The sequence below is a fragment of the Bos taurus genome, chromosome 4 (genome assembly GCF_002263795.3).
Source record: "Bos taurus isolate L1 Dominette 01449 registration number 42190680 breed Hereford chromosome 4, ARS-UCD2.0, whole genome shotgun sequence".
In the NCBI taxonomy this organism is placed as follows: Eukaryota; Metazoa; Chordata; class Mammalia; order Artiodactyla; family Bovidae; genus Bos; species Bos taurus.
The window spans coordinates 46,069,477-46,085,747 of NC_037331.1; the positions used below are offsets into that span (position 1 = coordinate 46,069,477).

Genomic DNA, 16,271 nt, shown 5'->3' on the forward strand with positions numbered 1-16,271 from the left:
ACCAGAAAAAAAATCATTCTGTACAAACGAAGTAGCTACCGAAGGAACAAAGACGGGAGGGGTGTGAACAGAAGTTTATTCACGGGCCAGACAGGACAGCAGTGATGAGTTCTAAGCTAGGACAGGATTTCTCAAATCAGATTTCGGGCACGTATGCTTGCAGAGAGATGGGGGTCTTGGAGTTTAATAAGGACGTTTAGTTTTTGTGCTTTCATTTTACCGATTATAAAGAGAAAATTTGTCTTTTTTCGGTGAGACTTCTCAATTGAAAATCTTATTCAAAGAATGAGACTTCAGCTTTCTTATGTGACTGTTTCTCAAGTGCTGATTAAGAAAATTTACCATAGGTCCTATGGAATTATTTTCCTTTAAAGAAGTCCATAGTTTATCCAAATTTGGGGATCAGTGACCTAGTGGCAGACCACACAAACCCTTTGATTTGTATTTTGTTGGAGGAGTTAAAGCAGTTTTCTAACTTTGCCCTTAGCTTGCTTGATGCTGCTGCTAACTCGCTTCAGTCGTGTCTGACTCCTCGCAACCCCATGGACTGCAGCCTACCAGGCTCCTTCGTCCATGGGATTTTCCAGGCAAGAGTACTGGAGTGGGGTGCCATTGCCTTCTCCGTAGCTTGCTTGTGAAGAGGTTAAATCTTTACAAACTCAGAAGGCAAGCTGGACATAATATTCCTATTATATTCCCTGATGGATATCTTTGTACTTTTCTATTGCAAATGGGAAGCAGTGTGGTGGGTGGGGTGGTCCTAGATCACTAGTCAGGGGCTCTGCCTCTAACCCTGACTCTCCCAATTGGCTTTCACTTGTCCTCTCTGAGCTTTTGTTTCCTCATCTGAAAAATGAAGCAGGGGACTGGATAATTAATTACCAAGGTCACATCCAGCCTGGATTTCTTTGATACTCACAATAAATTGCAGCATCATCTCATATATCTTCTATGAAAGGCCTCTCAGCTGAAATGCGAAGACTCCCTTTCATTTCTGTTCTTTTCACTGTTGCACTCTACCACAGAGCACCAAAGGGTCAGGAGGTGATGCATCTGAAGGGGAAAAAAAAAAATCAGTCAACATTCAGCCTTCCATCTATTATCTGCTACTACCTAGGAAGTGGGAAATTAAACTATAGAACCCAAACTCCAAGGACTCAGTGTAAATCACCCAGATAAAAAAGAAATACTCAGAGGGACATTTGGGCTGGTTTCTGTAAAGTTTCCAGTGAATGAGACAGATATTCATTCAAGTGTGAGTAAATCAAATAGAAACACAAAAACTATGTCTGCTTTTATGTTTTGAGTATTATAAATATTAAAATTGCTTAATGAGTGGTTGATCAACTGCTGGTTGATCTTCCACTCTGACAGTGACACATATTTAGTGAGTTCTCAGGACAAAGGTGCCGCATATGAGCAGTGATGGTATACAAGGCCTGTCTGCCTCTACAGCAAAGAGAAAAGCATGATGGCCACACATGGACAGGGAACCACCAAGCCACTGCTGCCTTTTGGTAGAGGTAACGCAATTCCTTTTCTCTAAGAAGTCCTCTCCCACTCTTATGGAAGGATGCACATAAAGTATGCCCCATTGCCTCAGCCATGATTGGAATATCATACCTGTCATCTATGGGATAATTCTTAGAGTTCAGAGGGATCCAGAAGAGGTTTCCCTTGAGATCTGTGCAGCCAAGACACAGCACAGAGCGTCAAAATACTCTAAAGATTACTCTGGCATCAGCTCCTCAGCCAGCAATAGAACCCATTCTTTTGACCTTTTCTTACGTTGGCTACCCACTAAAACTTAGCCTGAAAACTTATACCTGGAAATACCTATCGTACCTTGGGAGGCAAGCACTGGGTTGTGGGATCCAGAGCAGAATTTAGACGTCACTGCAGTTGAACTCTTCCCTAAACTTCACCCCATGTAGAATGACGGCGCCACAGCTGTCCCGCACCAAGGACTCCAGCCCTCCAGATGTGGTCCCATGGTCTGATGGGATCACTGTTCCTCTGAGATTCATGGCATTGCTTGTCCCATTGGCAAGAAAAATGTGATTGCCTCTGTCTCTTCTGTTAAAATAACGCCCTTCTGGTCAGCATGGAATGAAAGCCCTCCAAGGCAAAAGAGTGACTTATTTCAAATGGTTCCTTTCGAAATCATCATGTAGTTCCCATTCTAATTATAGTGAAAGTGAACTCGCTCAGTCGGGTCCGACTCTTTGCGACCCCGTGGACTGTAGCCCACCAGGCTCCTCTGTCCATGGGATTCTCCAGGCAAGAATACTGGAGTGGGTTGCCATTTCCTTCTCCAGGGGATCTTCCCAACCCAGGGATCGAACCCGGGTCTCCCGCACTGCAGGCAGACGCTTTACCGTTTGAGCCACCAGGGAAATTTGGCTAATTGCTTAATAATTCTATTTAAATGTCTCCTTTGCTGCAAGTATCAATTCATTAGACCTGCTTTTTCTGGTTAGAAATCCCTTTGCTCCCCTAAATATTCGCTGCCTCATTCTCCCGTTTGTAATTTTGCCAGAGCAACATTCCATGTGACATAAGTAGCATCCCTTCAAAGAGGTGTTGGATACATCAGGGTGTCTCTCTGTGTTCCAGAGCCCAGGCTCTGTATTCTATGTCCTTGAAGCAGTACCTGTGATTGGGAAAGATCTGAGAGTGTGTCTTTAAGAAGCTAGCTTTCCTGCCAGGCAAATAAAACTGCAGTCACCAGCAACCCTGACACACCCCTGCAGTGGGGGTCTGCTGTGCTTGACAGAGTGAGAGAGGCTGCCTGAGAAAGAACCCAAGCCCAGCCTTTAGGAGCCTACAGCCCAGCTGGCAGCTGGGGTTATATTTACACCAAAGAATACCAGCAGAGCAGAGGCCTTCTCAGAGCACAGCAGTCTGTGGCTGGACACACATACACACACCACACACACACAGAGACACACACACACTGCATGGTAGGAGAATGCACTCCTGTGGAAGCTGAGAACCATGGTGGGATCTGTGCTCCAGGGGTGAGTATGCTTCCTGCACAGGAAGCCTATGACCCACCCTTTCTGGCAAAGGTCAGTTAAGCCAGGGTACTGAACAGTCCCTGGCATCTTCCTTGTCATTCTTCCCTTCTGTGTTTGAGCAGCTGAAGACTTCAATGTTGCTTTTAATTTTTCATTTGAAATGATGTTTTTAGTGCCGAATGTTCCAGCTTTAAAGAATCACATTGCTTCATCCAAATGCTCACATCCCATTGAATGCCAACACAATCCTTCCTGCCTTTGAAGAAGTGAGAAAGGGCCTGAGGGAACTTAGAGTGACGGGGGAGAGGCCTCCAGCTTCCACCCTGGAGACTTTCTCAGACCAGTGATGAATAAGAAGTGACATAGTCAGGTAACTACCACACAAGAGAAGTCAGGAAAGGGTGAATGGGAAGCAGAAGATGCGAGGTGTCAGAGGGGAAGGAATCAGGTGTCCCGGGGTCAGAAGGATGGGATAGCCATTACTCTGGGTTCATGGACTGCCACATTTTTTTTTTTAATTTTTATTTCATAGTGGAGTATAGTTGATTGAAAATGTTGTGTTAAGTCGGAGAAGGCAATGGCACCCCACTCCAGTACTCTTGCCTGGAAAATCCCATGGATGGAGGAGCCTGGTAGGCTGCAGTCCATGGGGTCGCTGAGAGTCAGACTTGACGGAGCGACTTCACTTTCACTTTTCACTTTCATGCATTGGAGAAGGAAATGGCATCCCACTCCAGTGTTGTTGCCTGGAGAATCCCAGGGACGGGGGAGCCCGGTGGGCTGCCGTCCATGGGGTCGCACAGAGTCGGACATGACTGAAGTGACTTAGCAGCTGTGTTAAGTAAGATGGTCCTAAAAAAACAAGGTTGTGTTTCAGGTGTACAGCAGAGTGATTCAGTTATACATATACATGTATCTATTCTTTTTCAAGTTCTTTTCCCATTTGGGTTATTACAGGATATTGACTAGAGTTCCCTGTGCTATATAGTAGGCCCTTGTTGGTTATCTATTTTATTTTACTTTTAAATTAATTAGTTTTTTGGTTGCACTGGATCTTCCTTGCTTCACATGGACTTTCTCCAATTGTGGCAAGCAAAAGCTACTCTCTAGCTGTGGTGAGCAGACTTCTCATTGCAGTGGTTTCTCTTGTTGCAGATCTCAGGCTCTAGAGCACACGGGCTTCAGTGGTTGCGGTGCATGGGCTCAGTTACGACTCATGGACTCTAGAGCTCCAGCTCAGTAGTAATGCATGGGCTTAGTTGGCTCACACCATGTGGAATCTTCCCAGACCAGGGATTGAACATATATCCCCTGCATTGGCAGGTGGATTCTTAACCACTGGACCACCTGGGAAGTCCTGTCTATTTTAAATATAGCAATGTGTACATGTCAGTCCCAAACTCTCAGTCTAACCCTCCCCTCCCACCCATCCCCCACTGATAATCATGTTTGTTCTCTAAGTCTGTGAATCTGTTTCTATTTTGTAAATTTGTTTGTATCATTTTTTTAAGATTCTGCATGAAGTGATATCATATGATACTTCTCTTTCACTGTCTGATTTCACTTAGTATGATAATCTCCAGGTCCTCTGTGTTGCTGCAGATGGCATTATTTCATTCCTTTTGATGGCTGAGTAGTATTTCATTGTATATGTACCATATCTTCTTTATCCATTTTATCTGTCAGTAGACGTTCAGGTTGCTTCCATGTCTTGCCTACTGTAAACAGCACCGCTGTGAACATAAGAGTGCATGTATCCTTTTAAACCATGTTTTGCTCCAGATATATGCCCAGGAGTGGGATTGTGGGATCATATGGTAGCTCTATTTTTAGTTTTTGAAGGAACCTCCATATTGTCTCCATAGTGGCTCTTAGCAGTTTACATTCCCAGCAACAGTGTAGAAGGTCTCCCTCCTCTCCATCCCCTCTCCAGCATTTATTGTTTGGTGATGGCCGTTCTGACTGGTGTGAGGTGATACCTCATTGTAGTTTTGATTTGCATTTCTCGCATCTTTTCATGTGCCTCATGGCCATCTGCCGTGTTTTTAAATAAGACCTGTCTCTGTAAGCAGATGCAGCACTAGGAGATGGAGGTGGAGGAGGGAATTCGCTGTGGAGGCAGGTGAAGGACTAGCAGGACACTAGTTCTGCTCACTCAGGGACCAAGTGTCATCGGTGAAGGCAGTGTGATCCTCCTCAGAGCACGCTACTTGCAGCTTCCTTTCAGGCTAAGGTCTCCTACTTTCCTTGACCATGGTATCCTGCCAGTGAGGTCAAAGCTGACAGAATGGATCTGGAAAAGAACAGAGGAGAGATGTGTGTCCTTCTGTGTGACTTGGTGCTCAGGGCCCACCCCTGTCCTTGCACTGGCCTTTACTGTGTGAGACACAGGGCAGAAACAAGGCAAAGCATGTAAAATGCCAGCAGCCTGAAGCGTAACACCTGGTGATGTGTACATAGCCTGGCATTGTCCAACGTGAACCAGGCCTCAGGGCTCTAATCGATCTGTGTGTGTGCCATTAATTTTTATTTATCTTTCTTAAAAAGCAACTCTGAATTGCTTTGGAATTTGAAATAATGCCCTCAAAGAATTATAATGTTTATAAACTATCGCTCAACCTGTGCATTTCTAACTTTGTCTCTTTTTTTCTCCTAAATGTTTTTTATTTCTTTAATTGTTTTTCTTATTGAGCATCTAAAATTCTTACTGAGTCATTATCTTTCTGTAAAGTTTTGATCATCTAATCTGGGTGGTATTGCCTGAGGAAGCCAAAGATCAAAATAACAACAGTGATAACTAATACTTAAATGATGCTTAGCATTGAATAGAACTGTTTAGGTATTTCACATGTGTTAATTTATTCCATCCTCACCACAGTCTTATGAGGTAAGTGTTATTATTAGACCCATTTTACAGATGAGGAAACTGAGGCATGGAGTCACACAGCTCCAAGTGGCAAAACCAAGATATGAAACTAAACTCAGTTCTGAGAGCTGTGTTTCTCACCACTGTGAATCGTCACATGAGTCTCTCTCCACACTGGGAATGGAATGGCCTGGAATGACACTGTGATTTTTAACCTTTAAAAATAAAAGTGCAAGCTCTTAATTTATTGTGCCTTTAACCCTTCTGTTTTTCCCTCCTAAACTCTCAGATGATGGACATGCTTAAAGCACACTAAGGTAGTGTGAGACCACGCCATGTGAGTGTGAGCATGGCTGCTGTGGCGCCGGCTGTGCTGCGTGCGCTTCCGCCTACCAGAGTGTGAGCATGGCTGCTGTGGCCGGCTGTGCTGCGTGCGCTTCCGCCTGCCATCCCCGCATGCTTCCTCCGCTGCTCTGATCCCGCTTCCGCCGCTTGGCAGTGGGGCCGCATGAACCGTCACTTTTAAGCCATAGAGCTCCTGTCTTTGTTCCTGATTCTGTATTTGTATTTCTCTCTCCCACAATGCCCAGAGAACTGCCGCTGTCAGCCTGGCACCTCCCTGGGAAGGAGCTGGGGACGCCTGGGGAAAGCGTTTGGTTATTGTTCTCTGACAATGAGCCCTCATATTGTCAGCTTTTAGGATTCTGGGCGTGTGTCCACGTTCTCACGGCAGCATTCTACTCCACAGAGTGAAAACGTGTGTAGGCTCCTCATGCAGGCGGTGGTCACCAGCGCATCTTTGCTGTGCGGTATTCTTCTGGGGCCACCAGCCTAAACAGATAATTGCTCTGTGAGTCTTCACAGGTGTGAATGCCATGTGAAAATAAATACCATGCAACAGGGTTAAAATGAGCTATGGAGAAAAGTGGAAATCTTCTCCTTTGTTGATTGTTTTCTCTGTACCTGTGTATATGGTGGACACATATAAATATATTGAACAAACGTGATTATGAATGAGAAAGGAGAATGGTGTTTAAGCCACATATGGGTTATATTGGCCTTTCATTGTACACACACACGCATGTGCACACATACACATTCTCTTTTGGTGTTCCTTGAATCTACATAAACCGTATTTCCACTTTGAGTGAATTCAATGTGATAAACTAGATTTACCAAATAAGTAAGTTGGGGAGAAGGAATCTGCACCTGACACAGAGTCCTGACTTCCAGTACAGCCTCCCCACCTGACTGTGACTTCAGGGATGGAACTTCCTCTTCTCAGTCTCCCTGAAGTTTCAAATGTGTGTTGAAAGGGAAAAATTGGGTAGGAGGAAACTTTACAAGTTACTTGTGGTGACAAGAATTGGAAACTGCACGGACTTTCATGAGATGTGACTAAGCACATGTGACTAAGACTCCCCCTGCAGTGTTGGGACCCCTACCCATCATTTAGACACACAAAGAATTGTGGAGCTTAAGGGTCCTTAGAGATGGGTTATTCACTCCAGAACCCTTAATTCACAGATGATTGAGGGAAAGCACCCTGGCCAAATGGGGCAGAGCCTGTATTGCAACTCAGTTCTCTTTCCATCAGAGCACCTATTAATGTGCTGCCCCTAGCTCATTTCTCTTTGGGAAATGAGAAATGTACAGGAAATGTGTACATTTCCTGTACACAACCAGGAAATGAATGAAGTGAAGGAGTCACTTTGATTTCATCCCAAGAAAGGACCCTAGGTCCCAGTCCTGGCTCTGCCACTACATCTGGATGAGCTTGGGAGAGTTACACTGCCTCTCTGGACCTTGGGCTCCTCATCTATAAAATGACTTTGACAACAGCCAGCTTCAAAAAAGTAAGTGATAAGTTTGCTTCTAATTCAGCTGTTTCCATGCAGCTTCCTCCCAGCAGTATTCATTTCTCACTGTAGGATTATGGAGAAAGTTATAGTTGGGCTATGTGCAAAGAGACAGCCCAGAGGAACAAGAGCCCTGTGAGTCTCTGTTATCAAGTGAGGAACGATGAGGGCAGGAGGGACAAGGTGCAGGAGAAAGGCAGATAGCCTGCCCTCCCCACACAGACCTACCACATCATAGGTGGACGTGGCTAACCCCACGTTTAGTCATCCCGGTTATGCTGATTTCTGCAGTCTGAGGTTACCTGGCTGGTATCCACCTCTTTCCAAGACACCGGTGATTAGAGCTCTGGAACTTAAGGACACTCAGTAGCTGAATTAAGTCACATTTTCTCCTTTTAGTGTGTTGCTTAATGAACTAATGGGGCCAGGGAAGTCACTGAGGCTGTCCAAACCTAATCTGAAAGTCACTTAAGGCAAGTGTAGAGACCCATGTGTGCAAACTTCCAGAAGAGTTTTGAGATACACTCCTTGTTTATGTAAAATTAGAAATACAGAGATTAACCAAATGTGCTGTGTCGTGTTAATAGAGATTTCTTTTTCCATGGTAAATCCAAGGCATTTTATGATGAATCTTTGTTAAAAAGCAAAGGATCATCACTGATTTAACATGTGGCCCATTTTGGTTTCCATAGATCCAGTCTGGATTAACACGCAGTTATTTCCAAGATAGTGCATCAGGTCTGCAGCCGTCTTCCCTGTATCTGATGCTGATTTAGAGTTGGGTGGGAAGAACAGGACAGGGAGGTGGAAATACAGAAGTGGATAACTTCCTGTGCATGTCTTAGGTTCTTAATGCTGCTGGACAAAATGGAGAACTGCTAAGAGCTGTGACCTTGAAAAGTACTACTGGGACAGAATTTCAGCTCCAGCATTTTGGTGGAGTAGAGGCTTTGTAGGCAGCAAACCTGGCTGGAAGGGTTGCTCTAACGGACTCTTAAAGCTACATTTGCATGGCACTTCACATGAGGTTGAAAAATGCCAGTAGACCTTGTCAATGGGAGGGAGCAGCTTTTGGAAATTCAGGCCTGTGTTTCAGGCCTCTTCCAGCTCCTTCCCGGCCCCTTCGGGATAATCATTGTCCTGCTGAGCCCTCTAGTGGCCGTACTGGTAACTACAGGAGACTGTGGTGGGAGGGGAGAAAGTCAGACTCTGTGGACAGCCCCAAAACACAGCCAGACACGACTTTGGCGCTCCATGGAGGCTGTCGATGTGGGAACATGCCCAGGTGTTGGTGATGGTGATTTTGCCTTCTTGTCTGCCATGGTGATGGTGATTTTGCCTTCTTGTCTGCCTCTGGTTATCCCAGCTTAGTTCTGGGATCTGCGGGACCCTTCAAGACTTGCCCTAAGACAATACCCTAAGCCCACTGTTACCTGAAACCAAACTGAGTTCCCTAGAGTCTGAAGGGCATCTGACCGGCACATGTGCCCACGTTTGTCCCCCGGGGCCCCAGTGTTGACCCACCTGGCTTTGGGGTCAGGGGACCCTATACTGTTTCCCAGGCATTCAGCTCCCAAAGGGACAGAACACCAGCCCGCCACCGCCTCCCACACTGTTCCTCAGGGCTTCCCGGGAGCAGTAAGTAGGTTACACCTGACTGACACAAGGCTAAATTGTTTTTAATTGTTTAACCCAGTGGTTTTCAAAGTGTGGTCCCCAGACCAGCAGTGTCAGCATCACCCAGAAACTTGTTAGCGATGCGGATGCTCAGGCCCCACCCACCTGGACCTACTGAATCAGAAGCTCTGTGAGAGGGGTCCCGCCACCTGTGTCTTTCAGGCTTCCAGGTGACAGTGAGACTTGCCCTGGTTTGCGGCCCCCTGCTAAAAGCAGTGATTCACAAACATCAGTATATAAGTGATGGCAAACTCTCAGCTTATTTAAATGTGGGTGCTGACCCCCTCACCCACAGGGATTTAGTAGTTCTGTGGTGAGGATACAGAAAGATGATTCATAAGCCATCATTCCATATAATTCTGATGGGAGAGATCCACACACCACCGTGTTGAGGAAGTCTGTTCTAAAAAGAGCAGAGCCAGCTTCGCCAGCACGGGTTAGCTTCCCTCTCTTGAATGAGAGATAAATAGTGTTCTCATATTTCCCCGGTCGTGAGAGAAACCTCAGTAAACCTATCAGATACTCCGGGTCTTTGACGGAGGTCTCCCTTGGCAGATGAGGTGTTGCTGCAGCTGTAAGGAAGATCTCAGTGGGGTCTGTATCATAATTCAACACAAGCCCTTCCTCTGGAAAGAGACACTAGTTACTGCGGGAACAGCAAGAGCAGGACGCCTGCAGATCCTTGTGGGTCTGGATCTCTGGGTGCTATGTCAGACTCGACCAAGAAGCTTTGTGCCATCTTGGCTATGAGCCCATCAGATAGCAAGTTGCCCTTTTCTTTTCCCTTCTTGAACAATTCGAGATTTAGTGGTACTTTCTCAGTGAGGCCCAAGACTTCGGTTCATTTTAATACTGTTAGGAGGAAAGAATTTTCAAGACTTGAGGTTATGAGTGCAGTTGGCTTCTATGGCACCTGCCTTGATCACTCTAGAAAAATAGAGTTCATTTGTTGTGAAGATTCTTGTGAATGAAAAGTCCCAGGTCTTCTCATCACAGCTGTGGGCCCTATTGGGAGATCCAGGGGGGGGATTTGCCAGCGTTCTTCTATCCCATTGAACATTCCCATTTAAACACACATCCCCCTCCCAGTTCTCTGCCAAGCACCCACACCTTCATGGGGTGCTAATTCATTGGGCTGTGCTCCGAGAAGACTCTTAAGCACATTTCAGGACCCCTAAGCACTCACATTTTCAAGAATCTGACAGGAACAGAGTGAGAGATGTGGTACTGACATTCCTTGCCTCCACCCAGGATTCTCAGTCCTTGTCAAGAGGCTTGTGTGCACGAGTATGTCTGCTTGGGGCAGCATCTTTACCAAGTCAAGCCTCTAGTCTTTCAAACCACGTGGGTAGAGCAGGCAAACGTACTCGCTCCCTTTCCTCCTCCCCCTCCTCCTTTCCTCCCTTCCTTTGTTGACATTTTCGTTCCATCTTCTTCCCTCACCCATTTCCTCCTGCTTCCTTTCCTGTGTTTTCTGTGCTTCTGTGAATTTCTCCAGCTTTTTCTCCCCTCTCCTCTTCTTGTTGGGCCTCCCATAGTCCTGAAAAGCAGTTCCCCTACCCCACCCCAGGAGCCCAAAGAGCCTCACCAGCATTAACTGCTGAAACCACAGGCATCCTGCCAGGCAGGGAATGTCACCTTAATTTACTGTAAAGTATAATTAAAAGACAGATCTCCCGTCTCCCCTCGCTCAGACAGAGGGAGACAGCAGGGAAGCAAGGAAGGGGAAGAGCAGCAAAGGAAAATTCAAAAAGAAGCCACAAACAGTGTCGAATTTTAAACTCTGTGTTCAGAAGGAGTGCAAGCCACACTGTCCCCAGCCCTGGGGTCTGGTAAAAGCACCAGGCTTAAGTCGGCAGGAAGCAAGAGGAAGAATAAAAGGGGAAAATGCTGCCAACAGGGCAGTAGTAAAGAGAAGAGAAAGCTTTTGTCCAGAGAATAAGTCTGCTCTTCCCAGGGCTGCCCCTGGGTCAGGAAGGACCCCATTTGCTAGTTGGGGTGGGTGGGGCCGGCCTCGCAGGTGGGTAGCGCCGAGCCTCCTCTTGCTTCTTTGTTCTTGCTCCTGTACCCGGGGCACTATGAGTGCACGACCAGGGTAGTCCCACAGGGTCCCAGGCTCAGAAGGGCCCCATGCTTAGGGCTGAAAGCTCTGCAGCCCCCACCTTGAAATTGGGTCCTGCTGCAGCGTGTCTGGTGGACAGTGGATAGGAGGCCGCAACTCAGTGAGGGAAGAACCTGTTGCCCGCCCTGACCCATTTACCTAGTGCAGAGGTTGCAGTACCCGGGGTGGGGGGGTCCACCCATCTGCTGAGGGCTGGAGATTCCCACCTGTGTATCCCATGACGGGAAGAGGAGAACCCCAAGGCCTTCCCCGAGCCAGGGAACAGTGTGACCCTCAGCTGGCGAGAGGGGGAACAGCAGCAGCCATCAGGGATGAGAAGCACGCAGGACAAGGCTTCTGGGTGCCAGTGAGGCTCTGAAGTGTCCCCGAGCCAGAGGCCCAACCCCGCCACTCTCTGGAGCCCACTCTGTGCCTGGGGAACCCTCTCTTCCTTCCCAGTCTTCCTGAATCTATCTGTATTTACTTTTTCTGGCCAGCTCGAGGCACCCCTCAGGGACAAAATATATTTGTGTGATTTAAGTGATTGCACAAAAAAGTTAAATGCTCTGATATTTGCATTTAAAACTGGCGTTGCACGATGTAAAAACACATAGTAAAATTCATGCTGTTTAAATTTTTAATTTTTATTTACTCAGAGGGACATTAAATTGGAAGTAAAAAGCACCATGGCCAGTGGTGGTTGCTCATCAATGGGAATGTATTTAATACAGCTGAACTGTATTGCTTAAGATGTGCATGGAATGTGTAAATGTAAAAGAGGTTAAGTGGCAAATTTTATGTTACATGTCTATTACCACAATAAGCAAAAAGAAAGAGTGGAAACAAACTTCATGACGAGGCAAGAGAGAGCGACCACAGGAAAAAAAAAAGAAAAAACTTTGTATTTTAATATCTTGAATGGCCCTTTTTTCTGCTTTTTGAACAATTTTCGTCTAACACTGAGTCCGCAAATGGTGCAGCTCGCAGTCCCTCCTGACTTGCACATGACCACTTAAAGCTTGCACCATATTACAGAACAAATTCTAATCCTGCGACGAGATGGGGAGGTCCCCGTCTGTGACTAAAAGTAATGTCAACCTTCCTCAACGTTCATCTACAGGCGGAAAAAGAAAGGAGGAAACAGAAAAATGAAAAAAAACAGATTCTTGCATTTAGATGATCACCCATCACATTTCTAGGTAACCTCAGATAAGCACAGGGCAGTGTGAGAGTTCTGGGGTGAGGTCAGTTCATTAATTGATGAGAAAATGTCTTCAAAAACAGCTTCTCACACTTAACACAGATTCCTCTGTATTTCCAGTATATGGCAAATGATTTAGGTCATTTATCAGCCTCCTGTCTGAAGTCTGGTGCCTCAAAGATAATAAGATTATAACATCTCACCACTTTGGTATGATAAAAGGAAATAAAACAGATTTCAGTGCAGAAAATATCTCTGGAGTACCATTTGTCTAAGTAAAATTTGTGGTGCTACATTTTAAACAAGATTTTTTAAAGAGTATAGTAGCATTGTGATCCTTACAGGTTAAGAAAATTTTGGCTAAACTGAGGCCTGCTGTGTTTGCAAATTCCTCCTAATTACTCTCTGTGGACCAGTAACCATCCACCCAAACATACCTTTCTCTGCATTCCCATGAACCCTGGTAAGCTCTTTAGGCAGTCACGGGAAGCTTAATGTATTTCCTGTGAAATCATACCATTCTCCTTGATCAGCTTGTCCCAGCTTTGCAAATTTAAAAAATTTCATTCCTGGCATCAACAGCCTGTTAAATTAGTTCTGATTAATAATTGAATCTTAAGACCAGTTCAAGGCAACATCTACAATAAGAGATTAGTGGGGAAGGCAGAGTGGTACCTTGTAGCACCGTGTGGTAATAAAACAGACTGGTGACCTCAACTGGAGGTGAGAGGTAGTAGCCAGACTCTGGCAAAGTGTAACTCCTTAGACAAATCATAGAAATACACAGACATGTCTCCCCTCCAGACTGATGAGCCTAGCATTTATTTCCTAGTAATATACATATATTGCTGATCTAGACACATCCTTCCTGGACTTGCAGTGTGACTGCAGGCCATAAACCCTCTTGGATTTTGAATTATTTATAATGGCATTGAAGAGCATTTCTTCCTTTAATTCTGAAGTGGAAAATTCAGTCATCCTGAAATGTCAGACCGAGAAACAGATAGGCTTCTAGCTTAACAATCGAAAGAATAGCCCTTCTGGAGGTTTTCCAGACAAACAGGATGTCCACATAACTCGAGATCTCTGTGGCAAACCCATTAAGCGTGTCCATGCTTGTACCACCCAACTTCTAGGGCTCAAGTTCTGAGCCCCAGAATTTTCTTGGGCTCAGACCTTCCCAACCCAATACATGACTGAAGGTGATTTCATTTCTTTCACTCTTTCACTCACTGAAGACAGAAGGAAACCTAAAGGTAAAAGAACATCAGCACAGATCACACTTTTAAGCAACCCCTGGAGTTTCTCAGTGGAGGCCTTTAGGCTGCCCTAAAGTGTCGCGTCAGAACCACTGGGGGAATTGGTTTAAAATCCTATGGCGTGCATTCTGCCTAGATCTACCAATTCTGATTCTTTGGGCATTTTTTAATTAACTAGGAGACTTCCCTGGTGGCTGAGATGGTAAAGAGTCTGCCTACAATGTGGGAGACCCAGGTTTGATCACTGGGTCGCGAAGATCCCCTGGAGAAGGAAATGGCAATCCACTTCAGTATTCTTGCCTGGAGAATCCCATGGATGGAGGAGCCTGGTGGGCTACAGTCCATGGGGTCACAAAGAGTTGAACACAGCTGAGCAACTCACTGTAGTTCCCAGAAGTCAAGAGCAGGTTCCTTCAACATTCGTCCTCTCTGTAAGCACCAACTGAGGAAGTACCGTGACCTGCGCATGGTGCCGGCTTCTGTGAGTTAGCTGATCCTCATGCCTTCTCTCTGAACAGGGACATCCTGCATGTTTGGGGTACTTAGGAAAACCTCAGGGTGCAAGCCAGGATTGAGAAGTCAATCTTTAGGACGATTAGAGAAAAATGTAACCATGATAATGGCTATAAGACTCCCACTCCCTTGCATCGTTGTGATTTTGCCATATGCCAGAGGCTTTGCCTGTATTATCTCATTTCTTCCTCCAAATCATCTGTGAAGTAGGCACAAGTATATTGTCCTACTTTACAGATGAAGATAGCCCAGTGGAGCTCTCTGACGAGTTGACAGTTGAACATGGATTCACTCTCAACAGTCTACTTCCAGAACACAGGCTCTTCACCACCACTCCAGCCATCGTGGTTATTTTCCTTTTCCTAATAACGCAGAAACTAGGAGGTGACGCTGTGAAGTGTGTACCACCATGTGCCCCCCAGTTTCTATTCCAGTGGTGATTTGTTGTGTCTTAAACCCATGAAGCACTAGTGCATGCCAGGTTCTGGGGATACAAAATGAATCATTGTCAAGATGGTCCCAGTTACCAAAATGTTGAATCATATAGAAAGTCCAGAGTTAAAACTCAGAATCCCCAACTTCCTTGAGCGGCTTTGAGCCCATTGAGCTGCGTGGCTTGCCTTCCTAAAATTCTCTCAGGGGACAGAGCTTCGAGCTCCCTTGCATTAGTGTGATGTCAGAATAATTGCCAGTTTAGCTGTTCTTACTCAAGCAAAACTGCTCCTGGGGGCAGTAAATTTGGAACTGAAGCCTCTTTGTCATGCAAAGATAAATGTAATTTTTACATCTTTCAGTGTGTTAAAGTCCATCATTTTCCTCCTTCCTGAATACTGATAAAAATTTACTTGGCTCCCAAAACTGCCCCCCTCATTCTCATTCCTAAAAACAAAGAGCAAAGCTACGCCTGAGAACAGCAGGGAGATTTTCTGACTGAAGGTTCTGCAGGAAAGAAATGGTGCATGTGGTTTGCAATCATTACTGTGTAGCAGCTTCTGTGGCAGTTAAAGTCTACTTAAAATAAGTTGGTAAATTCTAGCCATGTCCCAGCCTGCTGTGAAGACTGAATACCAACCAGACTATCTCACTGTCAATAGGAAAACTGTGAAAGTATCTTGAAGACCCTTTAGACTTGCCCTGAAAATAAGCATTGCAGATGTTTTTCACCCCAAACCACCCTAACCAATCTGTAAGACTTTTTCTCACCCGTCTTACATTACAGGTGTTCCTATGGGGGCAAAGCAGCCCTCGGGGCTCAAGTCCCTGACCCGGGGCAGACTCAGGTCTTACAGCAAACTACAATTCACAAGCCTCCCAGCCACCCCTCACAATTTGGTTCCTGAAAGCAAAGCTGCATCCAGAGAGCCCTCCTCCTAAACTTAACTGTAGACAGAGAGGGTGTCTTGCCCTGCCCTCCTCAGACCTTGTCAGGACCCCAAGCTTCTTCCCCCACATTGAGAACCCCACATGCAGGATCACCACCAACACCCCGTCTGCTTTCCCCACCTCTGTTCCTAGGTAGCCAAGCACTGCTGGAGAAAGACCCAAGACTAACCACCCCTGAGCACTCATCCATCGCCCATGGGGACCTCCTTCACCTGTTCCCTGTTGGTCCTTCACGTTTCCCTTCCAGAAATGACTCCAAACTGCTTCGCCTTTGCTCAGGTTCAAAATACACCTCCACCCCCGCTGGACCCCACCAGCCCCTCTGCTGGCATGATGCTCATCCAGTAACAACTTCAGATCCCCTCCTGTCCATCTCAGATCTTTATTGGCAC

General features: G+C 45.9%; 1 protein-coding gene across 2 annotated transcripts in view; it reads left to right on the plus strand.

Moving 5' to 3' along the window:
• Window positions 1–16,271, plus strand: part of LHFPL3 (LHFPL tetraspan subfamily member 3) — a 581,079-nt gene that overhangs the window by 531,743 nt on the left and 33,065 nt on the right. Inside the window, exon 3 of one of the 2 annotated variants that reach the window (XM_005205344.5) lies at window positions 6,176–6,203. The exons of the other annotated variant lie outside the window; for it this stretch is intronic. Within the exon in view, the coding sequence (XP_005205401.1) occupies window positions 6,176–6,192 (17 nt within the window). The 3' untranslated portion in view covers window positions 6,193–6,203. The remainder of the gene's footprint in view (window positions 1–6,175; window positions 6,204–16,271) is intronic. 2 annotated transcript variants of the gene reach the window in all.